Here is a 16,840-nt window from a genome sequence, read left to right as displayed (position 1 = left end):
TTGACTTATGTAACATTGTGTGGGGTTGTGTTTATCTTTGCAATACTTGGCCTTACTTTTGCAATTATCAGTTCAATGCTGTAGTTTTTCCTACTATTTAATGACACCTTTTAAAGCCTTACCAAAATCCAAACAAGTGCCAAATTAAGTGCTGTTGGCTTTTTTTCTTTTTGGGTAGGTGCTGTGACAAAAGATTATGGACCAAAATAGATTTAAACCATTGTAAATCCATCACTCCACTTATGCTTAGTGGCATTATTAGGAGACAGCCTGTAACCCTTGATCTTAGCTGGACAAATATATCTAAAAAGCAGCTGAGTTGGCTTATCAACAGACTGCCAGGTAAGTGATGTGTTTTCATCACCAAATCCCAAACCACTCTGTATCTAAACTGCAACCTCTGGGGAAAGGCTCCAGGGACTGGGGTGGCCTAGAAGAGGGGTAGACTCTACTAAGAAGGCTGGAGATGTGTGAACGTGAAGCTTCAGTGGGTTAAAACTTCTGGGTCAGTTTTGGGTCAGTAAAATAAACCAAAATTATTTTTTGTGACTACTCGACATGTTCAGGTAAAATAATTTGAGGTAAAATAAATAAATAATAAAATAAATAAATAATTTTGAGGTAAAATAAACTGAGGCCTTGCCCAGCAAGTGCTGAATGCTGCTGTGGAAAGGGCTGAGGGGACAGGGGAAGGAGTGAATGGAGAGCTGGGCAGGAGGGGCCGTGGTCAGAGCAGCCTGGGGGTGCCGTGGGGGTCACGGGGATGTGTCTGGGATGGTCACAGTGCTCCAACCTGTTCTGTACCCGCAGGTCTGCGGGACCTGCTGTTATCAGGGTGCTCATGGATAGCAGTGTCGGCACTTTGTAGCTCCAGTTGTCCCTTGCTGCGAACTCTGGACGTGCAGTGGGCAGAAGGACTGAAAGACGCACAAATGAGAGACCTCCTGTCCCCGCCCACGGACAACCGGCCAGGTAAGGGCGAGAGGAGCCGGGAGCCCCGTCCCACCCCGGGGCCTGTTCTGTGCTGAGTCCCCTTGGAGCAAACGCAGGGCTGGGGCAGTGCTGCCCTCGGGGAATTCGAGGAAGTGACTTGGAACACTCCTGGTTGGAGCCCTGGGGAGACAGGGATGTTCTCTGGCTGCTGAGCCATCATCTGAGCCACTGTGCTGGTTTTCTGTCTGACTTTCTTCTCTTCAGGCTGCAACGGGTGTACTTTAGAGAGTATGGAAACACTTTCTTCCAGTTCAGGGAAGGAGCAGTTCTGTGGGTCATGCCACATTCGCCCGGATTTCAGCTCAGGTGAAATTTTGAGCAAATCAGATCTGCTTTCTGGCATGCACTGCACAGCCTACTGCTTATTCCCGACTTGTAATTCCGCTGGGCCCCTGCAGTTACTTTCATCCCTTTTGTTTTGAAATCAGGAGGTGGCTTTGTCCACATGCCTGTTCCAAAAATAGACAAGTGTTCCTGCTGATATTCCCTCCAAAGCAGGTCAGGCAAAAGTGTCTGCAGTTGACCAGGGCAGCAGTGTTGTGTGTCACGGTGCGTTTCATGGAGGCTGCGGATGTTGGCAGCGTGGGCTGGGCTGTGGGAGTGACCTGGTGCTGCCTCTGCCTCGCAGGTCAGATCGACAACCGGAGCAAGCTACGGAACATCGTGGAGCTGCGCCTGGCCGGGCTGGACATCACGGACGCTTCGCTGCGCCTCATCATCAGGCACATGCCCCTGCTCTCCAAACTCAACCTCAGTTACTGTAACCACGTGACAGATCAGTCTATCAACCTGCTGACCGCCGTGGGCACCACCACGCGCGATTCGCTAACGGAAATTAATTTATCAGGTGAGGGCTGTGGGGAGCTGCCAGGGCAGCAGAGCTGTGGGGGGGGTTTGGTTTCTGCCCTGCCCTGCTCTAACTCCCGGGTGTGCTCTGGTGGAAATGACCTGCAGCTGTTGTATCCACACTCATCCTCCCGGGGGATTTTCCAGTGCTGCTGCTCTGCACATCTGGGCGGCCTGGCCTGATCCCATGGGTTACACAACAGCTGGGGATGGGGATGGGCACTGGGCAGGGATTCCTCTGCTGGGGAGGGGGATGGAGCTGTGGGGAAATAAACCAATGCTGATCTGCTCCCCTCTGCTCTCCCCAGACTGCAATAAGGTCACTGACCAGTGCCTGTCTTACTTCAAACGTTGTGGGAACATCTGCCAGATCGACCTGAGGTACTGCAAGCAAGTGACGAAGGAGGGCTGTGAGCAGTTCATAGCGGAGATGTCCGTAAGTGTCCAGTTCGGGCAGGTGGAAGAAAAACTTCTGCAAAAACTGAGTTAGTTAAAGGACTTGTGTAAATACTGGGGCGAGGGGGGGAAGGGACTAAGAACACGTAGGGATTTTATTTTCAATTGGGAACTTGGAATATCAGAAAATGCCACAATTGGATTTTACAACTCTTGTTGAGGAGAGAACAACGTGAAACTACCCATGTTAAGAATTTCAACTTGTGCCACTAATTCAGTCCACCTGGGATGTCCTGCACTGGCTCTTATGCAAATTCATAAGGCGACTGTTACCGATGATAATTGTTCACACCCTGGAAGAGGACTGAGCTCCAAGAAATACTGTTATTTAAAGTACCACAGCATGTGCTTGGTAGTGTAAATTTGATTTCTGCTTTTCATTTCTTAAAACAAGAAAAAAAAAAAGTTGGTGTCATTTAAGTGGACCACGCACTGCATTTCTGCCTTCTTAACACGTTTTGTTTTGTTACATCTTACATTATGCAGAACTATTTTTGTACAAAAATTGTTTAAAAATTATTTATGCAATGTTTGAATGCATTACCAGTGTTTCGGTTTTGATTGCCAATTTTTATCTTTACTTATGGTAGGCGAGAACTTAACCTATACTTCGTAGGCAGTATCTATCTACAAACGTGCCCAGGTCAGGAAAAGTAGGTTCATACTTTCAACTTAAAGCATGTTTTAATGGAAGTTTATATCCTGCTTTGTATACTTCAGAAGTGACATAAGCATGTTGTGGAAATAAGGTGTAAATTATAGTTGAAGTAAAACACTTTTATCTGTATAGAAATCACCTTTTTCTCAAAATTTTAAAAAAATTCCAATTTCAGCTTTTGCACATAGGAGGGTTTCACTCTGTAGCATGAGCTCTTGTACTCAATATAAAATTAATTTATACAGTGAGTCCAGCAGTAGAATAAATGGTCAAACGTAGTCTCTCTTTCTTTGAAGTGTGAGTTGAGTTCTCATTTAAGGTTTATAACATGGTTATTTCCTGATTGTAAAATTCTGCATTCATAAGTGCCATTGTTGTACGGTGTTGTTTTCGTAGACCTTCCTGATGCAGTTTTACCTTTGTTGAATTTGTATAAACAATTGTACAAAAACAGGCGCTGGCTCTGCACGTTTCTGTCGGGGCAGGGGGGGAGTGGCTGCAGGGAGCTCTGCCCAGGGCTCTGAGCATTTTCCAGGGCATTGTTACATCCACAGCTCCATTCCTCCAGCAGGGATCTGCCCAGGGCAGGCTCCAGGAGCCTGACAGCTTGAGAACATGAAAACTGGAGCTGAGCAACCCCCAGCACTGCCAGGGCTGGGTAAGAGAAGAGACAGAGGCTGAGAGAGCCCATCACCGATCTTTATTAAGCTCGAGTGGCTAATGAGCAGCATGGAAATAACACCGAGGGCACGTCTGTCTTCATTAGCCTCCCCTCTGGACAGACTCCAGGAATTAAGTACCATTAAAAAGTTACTTCTAAAAAATAAAGCCATTGAGAGGTTTGCTCCCTTCTGAAAAATACTCAGTAGAGCTTGGAGTTGTGTTTGGTGTGAGGAGGAGCTGCTTTCTCTTCCAACCCTTCATGAAGGTAAGAGCAGGTGCCAGTGCAGCACAGGTCTGGGTCTCAGGTGCTCCACCCTCAGCCAAGCAGAGCCTTGGCTCTGGAACTTTGCTGCCACAGGGGGAATCAAAGGAGACACTGCACCTTTAATCAACTCTGCTTAAAGAATAACTGGACACACATGGTCCTTCCTCACCTCTTTTTTACAGTGAACTTCAGCAGTCCCAGTCGTGGCTGTTCTTGGGCACAGGGCTCCTGTTCTCAGCCCCAGCCTGAGCTCCTCTTGCTGCTCCCTTCCTCAGGTCACTGCTCACAGACATCTCCAGGGCAGGACCTTACCCTTCCTGCTCTGAGAGGACCTGAACCCCAGCTCAGGGCACAGAACCTGCCCTTGGTCCAAGAGCTGGCAGCAATCCAGAGCCCTCAGCAGCCCCTGGGCAGCTGGTTTGGGTGACTTGTCTTTGGGTGACCAAAGTCTGTGAACAGGAGACTTTAAACAAAGCCTGTCCCTGCTCCTGCTTCCCCCTCCCCAGTTAAGGTTAGTAAATGCTGTACATTCCACCTTAGCAGCAAGGAGGTGGTGCCCCTGCTCAGGATTCACAGTAACATCAGGCTGTCGGCACATGGAGTACAATCAATCATCACAGATTAATAGTTACAACAGGCATGAGCAGATTAAGGTACCTACAGTACCCCTTCTTAAAAAAATAGTTTATTCCTAAACTAAATATCACTCAGTAACTGCTTTTGGAGCCCACCAGGCAGAGCCTGGTGTAGGCCCTGAGCCCTGCAAAGTGATGGAGTGTTTTGTACACTGACAGAGAACAGCCAAGACAGCACACGTGTCATGACAGACATTCAGAGGGAGCAATCAGCATAAAGCAAGACTGCTTAAGGGCTTCTGTGCAGGAACAGTTCATGGCAGTGCTTCCTAAACTGTGTCTGACACCAGCACCAGCCGGGCTGCTGGAACAGATACATTCTATCCATAGGGAAAAGCTGAATAATCGACTGATATATCCATTGCTTCTAATGCACTAGAGAACACCACAGGCTAACAGGCTCAAGCAGAGGTGTTTGCTGACCACTTGCCAAGTGCTGAATGCGCAAGGACAGGTGAGATTCTTCAGAAGAGAGCAAGAACTGCTGTAAACAGTTTGACTCCAACAATCTGTGGGGCTGTAAGGTCAGTGGGGCAGGGCCTGGGCCTGCCCAGCCCTGCAGGAACTGCTTGAAAAACCTTTCACCACCTTCTACATCTTGATGTTGAAAAGGCCGAGTGAGTTTAACCAACACACCAACGCTGCCGTGTGCCCCAGGGCGAGCTGTCCTGCCCACAGGAGTGCTGGGGCCAGGAATCCCCCCTGGGTTAGGATTTGAACACGTGCACAGCCCGTACCACGTACTGGCGGCAGATGGGGCACTCGCTCATCCTCTTGCCGCACTTGGTGCAGGTGACCATGTGGCCGCACTCCAGCAGCACGCAGTCGATCACGGCGTCCATGCAGATCCGGCACAGGCTGTCGTCGTCCTCGTTCAGCTGCATCCTCTCCCCCTCTGCAAACCAACAGAGAGGGAGGTCACGGCTCTGGGCCCTGCAGAGCCAAGGTAGCTCCAGCCTAGGCAGACTCCATTGCCTCACATGAACTTTTTTAACCCCCAGCTACAAATTTTTCCTCCAAAAAATAAGCAAAGAAACAAGAACTAGAGAGTCCCTTGAGTGAACATCCAATATTTGGCTTCATTCCTTAAACTCAAGAAACTATTTTCTATTCAGAATGTAATGACTGTGAAATAACATGCTGGATTAAAATTCAGAGCATGTTGGTTTTCCATCTCAGAGCTCAGTGTTTGGCAGAACACTTTCCTCAGAAGATTAAACACAATAATAATAAAGCAGACTAAGAAGGGGAAGCCTTAAGTAGGCCATAAAGGTGGCAGAAGTGAACAGAACCTGTCAAGTTTCCTTGCAAATACTCACCATCCTCATCAATAACTGAACATTCCATCAGATCATGGTGGAAAAAAATAAATCTTAAGTTTAAAGTTTTTTTCTCAAGTTTTGTGTGAGCAGGAATTGGTCTGAGAACAAATTACACAAGTGAAAGACTCCAACTGCTGTGTGGAGCAGAGGGTAGAACAGCAGCCACTGAGCTGCAGCTCCTGAACCACAAGATTTATCACAAAAATGTGAACTGAGACCAAAGCACTTGGACTGTTTTCACTGTAGATTTTAATTCTGCAGTAACAGAGCTGAAGTGCCCTGATCTGCATGGCTGCAGCACTGCTCTGGCTAATGCCCTGTGAAACCCAGCAAAGCACATGGAGGTGCCAAGTTTCACTTCTCTGAGGAACCAGTTCTCGGTTGTGCAATTTTACCTTCACCATGAAAGCTGAGCTCTCCAAGCTTTGGAAGAAAGTCTCAAAAAACCAGCACAGTCCTGGAAAACTTTGTTTCATCACCACAGCTACATTCAGCTACTCTAGAGGCACCCAGATTGTTAAAACACATTTTTCAGGTGCTCCAGCAGAGCACACCAAGTTCAGATACCAAGGTTCTTCCGCTGGCAGAACCAAACCAGAAACTGGAAATCAGAAACCTCAGTAGTCTTAAGAAAGCAGAAATAAAGAATAAACCTACGTGTCTTGTGGTTCTCCTCATTCTCTCTGTATAGTCTGCTCACTTTTTCCACAAGTTCCCATTTTTCACAGCATCCTGAGTAGTTGACAAAATTGCAGGCGAGGATTTCCTTCAGCTGCCGAACACTCAACCCTTCGATGTCTTCCAGGCTGGAGATATCGGACAGGGAGGCCCTGGCTCTCTTCCTGGTCAGTCCCGGTGTCTGAAACACAGCAGTGGTGTGGTTTTAACTGCTCTGGTTACTTCAGAGCCCCAGAGCTGGAGCCCATGAAGCTCAACTTGGCTAAAGTTTAATTCTTTTTGAAGGCAGTGTGTGCAGACATTCATTGCTAGACACAGCAAACTCTGGAAGAACCAGAGATCTAAAACACTTTATGGTGTCACACATGAGGCCAAATGTTGGCAGAGATCTAAAACACTTTATGGTGTCACATGCCAAAAATCTATTCTTTGGATAGTTCATATCTCACCTGCTCTTCTGCACTTTCTTCTTCTTCATTATTTATAGATGTTTCCGTTTGTCCCTGTGTACAAAATGAAACCCATCAGGATAAAAACCCATGTTACTCCCTTATAAAACATTTTCCTTCCTACCAAGGTGATCACAGGTGACAATGAAATGACATTTTGAAGTTCCAATTGCTACTAATCATTCCAGGTTTAAGTCACTTCTGACACAAATTAGCAATCTTTGTTAATTATCTCCAGCTTTCAGGTGCAGGGTACAAAAGGCATTCTTCCTGCCCCTCCAAACTGCATCACTTGGTGGTTTATTTTGATACATAACTATTAAAAATAAAATAAAATAAAGCAATGCCATTGCATGAAAGATGTTAATCACTGTACCCGTGAAGGTGTTCCACTCCCTGTGCTTCCCCTCCTGCTGCCAGGTTCTGGGTTTGGCACAGGCACAGACGTGGAGAAGGGATGGGTGAAAAAGCCCGAGCTCTGGGAGCGCGACGAGCGCAAGCTGCCAGCGTCCATGTCCTGCTCCGAGCCCAGGCCATGGTGGCACAGCACCAGGTCCACCAGGTCTTCCTTCTCCCTGCAGGTGTCCGTGGGGATGTTCCTGAGGATCAGGTACTGACGCAGATCCTTCACTTTCAATCTCATTAGCTGAGGGCGCTGGAAGGCCGTTTCTTGCAGCAAGTGACAGGTGGAACATCTTCGCAGGTTCTCTTGTAAGACGGAACAAACTGAGCAAAAATCCTTCTTGCAGTCACAGCACACGTGCTGAGGGGAAAGGAGGGAACCATTCAGCTCTGGGTCACAGGAAACAAATCCAGGCCCTGTTCCCTCCTTCTCCAGGCTGCAGAATTTACTATTGGCTCTTCCACAGCTCTGTCAGCTGTGACAGACATAATTTTTAAGATTTAAATACAGAAAACTGCCCTGTCAGTTATGCAAGTGTTCCAAGGGAGTCTCTCACCTTTTGGCACTACTGAAGCTGATCTGAGGTTTCAGTGAAAAATGTTATGAATCAAGTACTCAAGTTGTAGTTTAGACAACAAATGAAACTAAAACCAATGCTATGGTCTGTTAAAATACTTCTGAATATACTGTCACTGCTCCTTTCAAACTTTAGAGAACCTACTGCTTCCTCAACTGATTCCAAGAACTCAAAGTAAGCCTTGCATGTGATGAATCACATGGGAGGGAAATACTCCCAACAGCCCAGATGTCACTGCTCAAGAGAGCTTTGTTCAAAGGACTCAAAATACACAAAATCTGGAATAGACAAGACTGTCAGCATTCCAGCTGCTGTGAACAAACCCAAACTCAAGGTTTTCAGGATTAGAGGAAATTAGTATTGGCTTCAGACATGTCCCTACACAACACTTTATTCACCAAAGCCTTGCCATGTGAACAGGACACACGGGGGGAAAACAACACAAAAACTGAGGGAAGAGGTTTCATGATTATCTGAAAGAGCTGCAGAGGATTAGATCACTGAGGGACAAAATCCTGGACAGTTGTGGTATAGAGAAATAATAAACTAATATAAATATCAGCTTTATTTATCTGCATTTACCCACCAAGCTGCCTCCCAAAGAAGGAAGAGGTTGTTGGAGCCCAACAGCATTGAGCAGAACTAGAGTTGGTCAGCAAACAACCAGAACTGCATAAGAACTTCCAGAAAGAAGCTCTAATACCTAATGGTGAGTTTTTAACTCTTCCATCACCCAGTTTGTTCACTCCAGTACTCAGCCACTATTTGGTGCCATCTTCCAAACCAGATGTGCTTTACTGTTTAAGATTCTGAAGCTAACACATGCACCTTACAAATCAGAGTCCATTTTCAGGCCAGCCCAGATCCAACGTGTCACTGAGTAATGACCATCAGACTTAGTGACTTCTAATCCTGACAGTAATTTCCTGTGACCTCAGAAAGAGGCACTTCCTCCCTCCTTAGATCTGCCTCAGGTTTCTGAGAAATACACACTCATCTCCCCGTAAGCCCCAGATGAGTTCAGAGGGGTAAAAATGCAGCGCAATAGGAAATACACTCACTTTTTTCCTGAAAACTGAGAAGGAGAGTCCACAGGCTTTGCAGACGATGTTGGTGCTGGCTGCAGCAGGAGCTGGATATGCTGAGAATCCCGTGCTTGGTGTGAACCTGAAGGGACCAGCCCCTCCCCCAAAGGCAGCCTGCTGGCCACGCACTGCTCCCGTCCCCATGACTTCATTCAGCAACCCGCAGCAGGAAGCCCACATGGAAGTAGCTCCCGCCTGAAAACATCACAGAGCAAACAGAAATTCAGTCTCTGAAATCCCACATCAGATGTGACTTGTGCTGAGGAGCCCCTTCACTCCATCTGCCACCATCCCAGGAGGGTGGGGTGCCAGCTCCTGAGCTCCAGGATCCCAGCACGCTGTGACAGAGCAGCTCCACTCCCAGCTGAAATCCCCAGGGGGAGAGATTTCCCTCCAGGGAACCAAGGCAGGCACAGGGAGCTCACACTCACAACTCCTCATCTAGAGAATTCCCCACACAAAGAGTCAGGGATTTGAGTGATGCAAGAGCAGAGCAAGGAAGGAGAGACTGACAGCCCATTGTAGTGAGGGGCAAAGCCCAGAACGGTGACAGCAGAAACAGCAACTTCTGACTAATGCAGAACTGTCCCTGCAGAGCTGCTCCACAACTCATCCAGCTCTTGCATGAATCACAACAAAACTCTCTCTCAAATAACATTCCTGGTTTTCAAACTTGAAACCAACCTTTGTTAGAAGATAATTACAGTCTGGTTTCACTGAGAAAAAAACATTTTTCAAGATCTCCCTGAACCTCCTCGTTTTGTTGTCTTACAAAATGTCTAACAAAAGTCAAAATAAATCTAAATAAACTGATTTTCTATTGATTGTATCTCAGTTTTGAGTTGCACAATCTTAAAACACTGGAAATTCTGAACACATAAACAAAGTGCTACTTTTTATCCCTGGAAGCCTTTAGCACTGGATTCTTTATCAAAAGCTCATATTCTACTAAAAGGTGGAATTTGGACTCCACGTTGGGCAGGTCACAAGTTTAATCACTGTCAGGCGGCTCCCTGAGACCTGCCAGAAAAAACACAAGGGGCAAACAGATTCAGAAAGGAAGCAGAGGGGCACAACTTCCTTTAAACACAATTATTTTTTCATAATTTTTTTCTTTAACAGCCATTCTCTTTTTCATTCTAGGGCAGCATCTTTTCTTTTTTTTTTTCCCCAAAGCACCAAGACAGAAAGTAATTGCTTTTGAGACTTTTAATTCTTGCTGTAAAACCCCAACCAACCAGAACATGCACTTCAGCTCTGTAATGTGGTGCTTTAATTCCTGCAGTAACTACACTCATTTCTAGATGAAGCTGCACATCTGCCCTGAACTGAACACAATCCTCTCACATTTGTGGGAACTTTACGCCACAATGACAGAGGCTAGGCCAGAACGTCTCCTTTCAAACCACAGAGCACAAAGGTAAGAACAAGATCTTCAGTTACAACACCGAGTATACATTCTAATTAAATCCTCCCATCATTATGGGCATTTCAACAGCAGAATTCATGCTGGTGAAACAAGAACCCTCCGTGCCCTGGGGATGATTCCTCAGCTTCCTCCAGGGGGATGAACTCCAGCAGCCCTTCCCTGACCTCCAGGGAGCTCTCACAGCTCACTCCAGCCTCAAACTAAAGCTTGTTTTATACTTCTCCACTATAAGCACTGTGGAAATACATTAATATTAATTTTCCCTGGACAAAACATAATTATCCTGGTTTATTAGGCAAGAGGAATTAACTTGCCAGAAATACATCCTGAAAACCAATGGCAGTCCAGCAGAGCTCTGAGTTTTAAAACTTGGAACTTCTGAAAAATACCTCCTCTCTCATCTTCAGGGAAAGTTGTAACACAACCATTCCTCTCATTCATCACCTTCAAAACCGAGTATGTATCTAAAATATTTCAAAGCAGGCACATATAAATAACAGAAAAATAAAATAATGAACCAAAAAGATCTGTCAAAATTCAACTTCCTTTTTTCCACAACTACGGCCTGTCCAGCAGCAGCAGGACACACAATGACTAACAGGACACGAGACATTTGATAGCACAACCCTGGCCTGAGCGTGCAACACCTGCTTCTTAGACTTATTTTATTCCAGAGCCTGTAACAACTGTTCAGGCATCACTGTCAACACCAAACATATATTTTTAGGAACTTTTTGTTAGTCATTTCAGACGCACAGGAGAAAATCTCTTTATCTTGCGGCCAACCACTCACTTAAGGTGAAAGGTAGGGCCACAGGTACCCAGTTTCCCCTTCACCTACGTCACCTCTGGACTCCTTCTGTGCCCTCACGTCATTAATTGATAATTGAATTACAGTGTCTAGACTCTCCACATTGCTCTGTAAAAGAAATTGCTGAAAAGCACCAACACAACATATAAATTAGCTAAAACAAAATAAACCCTCCCTTGAGAATTAATCAAAACATTTCCAATTTCTGCACCAAAACCATCAATCTCCACTTCCATGGACAAGCTGCCATCGGTATCTTCCCTCTCCATACCTTACGTGCATCCTAGGAGCAAAACCCTGCGTTCCAACTCCTCCGCTGCTGTTTTTATCTCTAAGAGTGTTCAGTTACCCGACGAGGATTTCACCTGCTGCTCCTGACACACCTATGCAAGCTGGGTGTGCTCCCAAAGCCGCAGAACGATAGGACAGCGGCGGGAGGGATTTCTTTTCAATCACTTTAACAGAAACTTCCTCTTTACACCCAACCTCGGAGCACGCAGCGCTTTTCCGGGACGGCACAGCAGCCCCGGGCGCCTCAGGGGAGCGACCGCGGCTCGGCCCCCCGGAGCGCCCCTCACAGGCCCGGCGCTGACTCAGCGCGGGCCCCTCAGCGGCGCTGCCGGCCCCGGCGCCCTCAGAGCCGGGCGGGACGGCGGCCGCGGCCTGAGGCGAGCCGGGAGGGGCGGCCCGGCCCGGACATCCCGCCGGGCTCCCGGCCCCGTTACCCTCCAGGTTCGCTCCCTCCTCCTCCTCCCTTCCTTCCTCGGCGAGGGAGAAGCGTTTTCCCGGCTGGCTGAACCCCTCGCCTGCACGGTTTCCCCCCTCACCTTCATGGCCGCTCCCGCCGCTCCAGCGCCGCGTCGCCCCCGCCCCGCGCCGACCCCGCCGGGCCGCGGCTCGGAGGGCGGGCCCTGCCGCAGCGCCGCGCGCCATTGGCTGCCGGGACACCGCGCCGAGCTCCCATTGGCTGCTGAGTCCCGACGGCGAGAGGGAGCGACCAATGGGAGCAGAGGACACGGCGGGGCCGAGGGGGCGCGGAAATGCCCCGAGCGGGGTCGGGCACGCGGGGGACACCGAGGGTGGCACCGAGGGTGGCACCGGTGGGTGACCGATGGTGGCACCCATGCAGTCACTGACAGTGGCACCCATGCGGACACTGATAGCGGCACCGGTGCTGGCTCCGAGGCGATGCTGCCCCTCCCCTCAGCCCTGGCACATGGGGAGTGCTGTGTGCAGCCCCTCGGGACAGGAGGGAAGCAGCTCCTGCAGAGTCCAGCGGAAGGCACGGACACAGAGAAGGCTCTGGAGCATCTCTCTTACGAGGAGAGACTGTGGGAGCTGTCTGCAGAAGAGGAGGCTGAGAGGGGATCTCAGCAATCCATACAAAGATCTCCAAGGGATGCCAGGAGGTTGGTGCCAGAGTGTTTTTGGTGGTGCCCAGTGACAGGATGAAGAGGAATGGCCATAAACTAAAACACAAGAAGTTTCACCTCAACATGAGGAAGAGTCTCTTTCCATGGAGGGATTGGAACTGCCCGGGAGGTGATGGATTCTCCCTCTGTGGAGCCCATCCAGTGCCATCCCTGCCATGGCAGGGACACCTTCCACTGTCCCAGGTTGTTCCAAGTCCCAACCAGCCTGGCCTTGGGCACTTCCAGGGATCCAGGGGCAGCCACAGCTGCTCTGGGCACCCTGTGCAGGGACTCCTCACCTTCTGAGAAAGTATTTCCCCCTAACACCTAACCCAAATCCTCCCTCTTTCAGTTTTATTCTACCAAGCTCTTTGGTGAGAACCATTAAACTTGAGAAAATATTATTATTTAAAAATCCACTTCCAGCGAGCTCCTAGATGCCATTATTATTTTCTCTAGGCTGTGAGTGGGATATATACATAAAACAATAATTGTAGGTTGCAAGAACTGAAAGCTTTTAACCAGAAGATTACATTAAAGAAAGCCCAGCAGTACAAACCTGACCAAGGCTTCAGGAAAGCTTTATGTAAGAGCACACAGGGCCAAGAACCAGGAAGGCCTTTGCCAAAAAGAGGAACAGACAAAAGTGGCTGAAAATAAACATGGAGCACAAATCAAATTTACCCCTACAAAGGGTTGGCTGCAATCTAATAATTTCTGCAGGAAGGATCTATTTTTGAAGCAAATGAGGTACAAGAAGTGGGTAAAAAATAAAAATAAAATTGTGTGTAATTGCCACGTGAATGGCACAGTCCTGGCAGCTTCAGGAGTGAGAGCAGATACTGCACACAGCCCAACTTCTGGATTTGCATTGACACCATATTTTAACTCAAAATCAGGTCACCCTTCTTCAGAAATGCTTGTGCTCCTTGGCAAGCTTAAGATATGTTCTGAACTTGTACACGACAATAAAAAACGTCATTTTCCCCAATAATAGCTTGCCATTTTAGTCAAAGAGACAGAAAAAATAGAAAATCCTTGTGAATACAATTTTTGAGCTTGCAATGGCACATTCCTCACATTTCTCATGCAAGGGATTGCTTTAAGACACCTTAAAAATATCAGTACAGTTTGTTTTTTAAGAAGTTCTATGTCATCTAAACTCTGCCAATTCAGTCACCCTTGAAGTACCAAGTTACACACATTTTTTTAAATAATATTAAATTAAAAGATGAGAAGTCCCCAAAAAGCTGTCCCAAACCAAGCAAACCCCAACATTTTCCCTTTATCTCTGCTGAGGATTAGCTAACAAGAAATCCTCCCAAACACAGATGTTTTAGGGAGTAACGTGGGCCTGACAGAGCTGAGATCTGGTGACAGTGCTGGCAGCTGCACTTGCCACTCCTGCCTTAATTTGGGCAGATCTGGATGAATCATGTCCTTAACATGTGATTTGAGATGACTTTTACTGCATTAGTGTGCCCAGACTGTAACCACGCCGGGGGTTTTAAACGAGGAGCTTTAACTGTGCCAGCTACTCCGTGGGTGAAAAGGAGCATTTCAAGAGGTTCTATTAATAAAAGACTTGCCCTCACTGAGCCTCCTGGATTGTGCCAAAGCAGCATTAAAAGATTTAAATCTATTACTGTGAGATGTCCCATTTCCTTCTGCCACCAAATAACAAGTGACAACAAATCACTGCAGCTCTGTAATCCCCCAAGGTTTTGCACAGCACCAGAGACAGAGGTAGGGAAGTGATTCTTCCCAGGAATATTAATTTGGTTTTAATTTAACAATCTGCAAAATTTAATAGTGGAGTTTAAAAAGACAAATTTAATCACTGGGCTGTATCTGGGGATTTCAGGTTGGATATTAATGGCTGTGGGAAGAGTCAGGGAATCACAGAATCAGAATGGTTTGGTTTGGAAGGAATCCTAAAAATCATTTATTTCCAACCCTCTGCCATGGCAGGGACACCTTCCTCTATTCCAGATTATTCCAAGCCCCAATGTCCAACCTGGCCTTGGACAGTTCCAGGGATCCAGGAGCAGCCACAGTTTCTCTGTACCAGGGCCTCCCCACCTTCACAGGGAGGAATTTCTTCCCAAAATCCCATCTAACCCTCTGCCCTCTGCCAGTGGGAAGCCATTCCCTGTGTCCTGTCACTCCAGGCTCTTATAAACAGTCTCTCTCTTTCTTGTCAGCCCCTTCAAGGACTGGAAGGCCACAAATAGATCACCCCAAAATTTCTTTTTTCCAGGCTGAAGAACCCCAATTCTCTCAGCCTTTCCTCACAGAAGTGCTCCATCCCTCAGATCATCCTGGTGCCCGCTCTGGCCTCGCTGCTGGGCACAGCCTATTCTAGGTAAGATAAAAGATGACTTGTTCAACTGTGTTACCTAATCTTGGGTGTAATACAATCAAAGTCATCTCTCCCTGCTGGTTTTCAGGCGTGAGAGCTGATTTAAATATACTTTTAAAGTGTATTCTAAATGTTCTCTGTGCACCACGCACTGAAGGAATTTCAGCAGAGTTCACACTTTGGTTTCAGAGCGTTGCACAGAAACATCAGAAACAGATGTTTGTCATTTCCTTTTCCCTCCCAGTCCTTGCACAGGCCGGCTGCAGCCGGGCCTTTATCTCATCCCCCTCCCCTCCCTGCCCTGCCACGCCACCAGTTCCGTGTTTCCACCCAGGCCATCGGGCTTTATTTTCAGGAAATGTCAGCACATTGACCTTTATAACATAATAGCTGCTGTTACTTCCTGCGTTCTGTATTCAGACACAGCTCAATGAGTTCATTGAGGGCGAGGAAACGATCATTAATTACACCAGCAGCAGCAGCAAGCTACAATGTTAAGTTTCTTAAATGTAAATGTATCCTAGAAAATTACTCCCCGCTTGATTTGCCTCCTCCTCCTCCTCTCACCACCCCCAGGCATGAATCAGGAGCAGCGCAACGGAAATCCCCGGGGACATGCAGATGTATAATAACATTGAGTTTTGTTTTGCTCTCACTTACAAAAATTAGAACTATTATAATAATTGGAGTATTTTCTTTGGGAATATGATGCCTTAATGAAGTACTTTAACAAGTTATCGAGAAAATAAAAACTTACATATGGAAACATCTTTATGGCATCACAATTAACTCGCAGGAAATCCAGGGGGGAGTGAAATCACTCTGTGGTGTTCTCTGTAACACGGAAATGCTTGTGTCAGAACACAGAGAAAATGTATTAGATAGGTGAGTTCATCTAAATTTTACTGTATAAAAGATGTAACTTTTTACCCCTTGGGGTGTTTGACTAGCAGAAAACTCCACCTTGTAGCCTGTGCAGAATAAACATCTTTTTAAACCAGACTCTGTGTCTGTTTAGAGAGCTCCCAAAATAAATAACGTCACCAAGGTCACCTGCACCTCACCTGGTACAAACGTGGCCATCTCCATTAATCACAGGATCATTAAAGTTGGAAAAGACTTCCAAGACCAATTCCAACCTGTGATCAATCACCAAAGCCTATTCAAAGTGCCATGTCTACTTGATTTTTGGACACTTCCAGGCATGATGACTCCATCACCTCCCTGGTCAGCCCCTTCCAATGCTTTACCGCTCTTTCAGTGAAGAAATTTTACTTCATGTCCAGCCATGTCCTCCCCGGCCCAGCCTGAGGCCGCTCCCTCTCCTCCTGTCCCTGTTCCCTTTCCCAGAGCCCGAACCCCGCCTGTCCCCTCCTGTCAGGGAGCTGGGCAAAGCCAGAAAGGCCCTGAGCCTCCTTTTCTCCAGGCTGAGCCCCTTTCCCAGCTCCCTCAGGAATTCTCCAGGGCCTTCCCAGCTCCATTCCCGTCCCTGGACACGCTCCAGCCCCTCAAGGTCTTGCCTGACGTGAGGGGCCCAGAACTGACCCCAGAACTGCGGTACCTCAGCGGTGCCAGCACTGAGGGGAAATGTCTGTTCCTTTATCTAGCAGATAACTCCTCAGGGCTGCAGGGGCCCAATCGCAGCCCATCCCCTCGCTGTCCCCGGCCTGTCCATCGCTGTCCCCAGCCGCGGCCTGGCTGCGATGCGGGGCAGTTCGGGGGAGCAGCCCCTTCACGGGGGGACCCTTCTCTGCCCGGAACGTCTCTCTCGCGCCCGTCCCGTTCCGGCGGCCCCG

At 47.6% G+C, this 16,840-nt stretch overlaps 2 protein-coding genes across 10 annotated transcripts in view; one reads left to right on the top strand and one right to left on the bottom strand.

Annotated features, from left to right (window-relative positions):
- The window catches only part of KDM2B (lysine demethylase 2B), a 105,711-nt gene extending 102,305 nt beyond the window's left edge, over positions 1–3,406 (top strand). For all 7 annotated transcript variants that reach the window (XM_033076000.2, XM_033075999.2, XM_033076001.2 and 4 more), the window contains 4 exons: positions 179–342; positions 811–972; positions 1,622–1,840; positions 2,148–3,406. In XM_033076000.2, the coding sequence (XP_032931891.1) occupies positions 179–342; positions 811–972; positions 1,622–1,840; positions 2,148–2,329 (727 nt within the window). In that variant the 3' untranslated portion in view covers positions 2,330–3,406. The remainder of the gene's footprint in view (positions 1–178; positions 343–810; positions 973–1,621; positions 1,841–2,147) is intronic.
- Positions 3,407–3,631: 225 nt separating this feature from the next.
- Positions 3,632–16,798, bottom strand: RNF34 (ring finger protein 34). 3 transcript variants are annotated; one of them, XM_033076006.2, is made up of 7 exons: positions 16,590–16,798; positions 15,802–15,878; positions 9,007–9,225; positions 7,342–7,728; positions 6,966–7,019; positions 6,496–6,697; positions 3,632–5,411 (listed from the first exon to the last, which is right to left on the bottom strand). In XM_033076006.2, the coding sequence occupies exons 2-7, from the start codon at positions 15,811–15,813 to the stop codon at positions 5,224–5,226; spliced, it is 1,062 nt and encodes a 353-aa protein (XP_032931897.1). In that variant the 5' UTR covers positions 15,814–15,878; positions 16,590–16,798; the 3' UTR covers positions 3,632–5,223. The 3 variants fall into 3 exon arrangements, with proteins under 3 accessions (XP_032931897.1, XP_032931898.1, XP_032931899.1); XM_033076007.2 differs by lacking the exons at positions 15,802–15,878; positions 16,590–16,798 and adding an exon at positions 12,098–12,132; XM_033076008.2 differs by lacking the exons at positions 15,802–15,878; positions 16,590–16,798 and adding an exon at positions 11,542–11,736.
- Positions 16,799–16,840: the final 42 nt, after the last annotated feature.

The sequence above is a fragment of the Catharus ustulatus genome, chromosome 18, assembly GCF_009819885.2.
Source record: "Catharus ustulatus isolate bCatUst1 chromosome 18, bCatUst1.pri.v2, whole genome shotgun sequence".
Lineage (NCBI taxonomy): Eukaryota > Metazoa > Chordata > Aves > Passeriformes > Turdidae > Catharus > Catharus ustulatus.
Note: the sequence above shows the minus strand (reverse complement) of the source record. Positions and strands in the feature narration are given on the sequence as shown.

Coding starts and splice junctions, on each gene's coding strand:
- RNF34 (XM_033076006.2), bottom strand. Junction 7,729..9,006: donor TCTCAGTTTTCAGGAAAAAA/GTGAGTGTATTT, acceptor CTTTCCCCTCAG/CACGTGTGCTGTGACTGCAA. Junction 6,698..6,965: donor AAGAAAGTGCAGAAGAGCAG/GTGAGATATGAA, acceptor GCTGTGTTTCAG/ACACCGGGACTGACCAGGAA.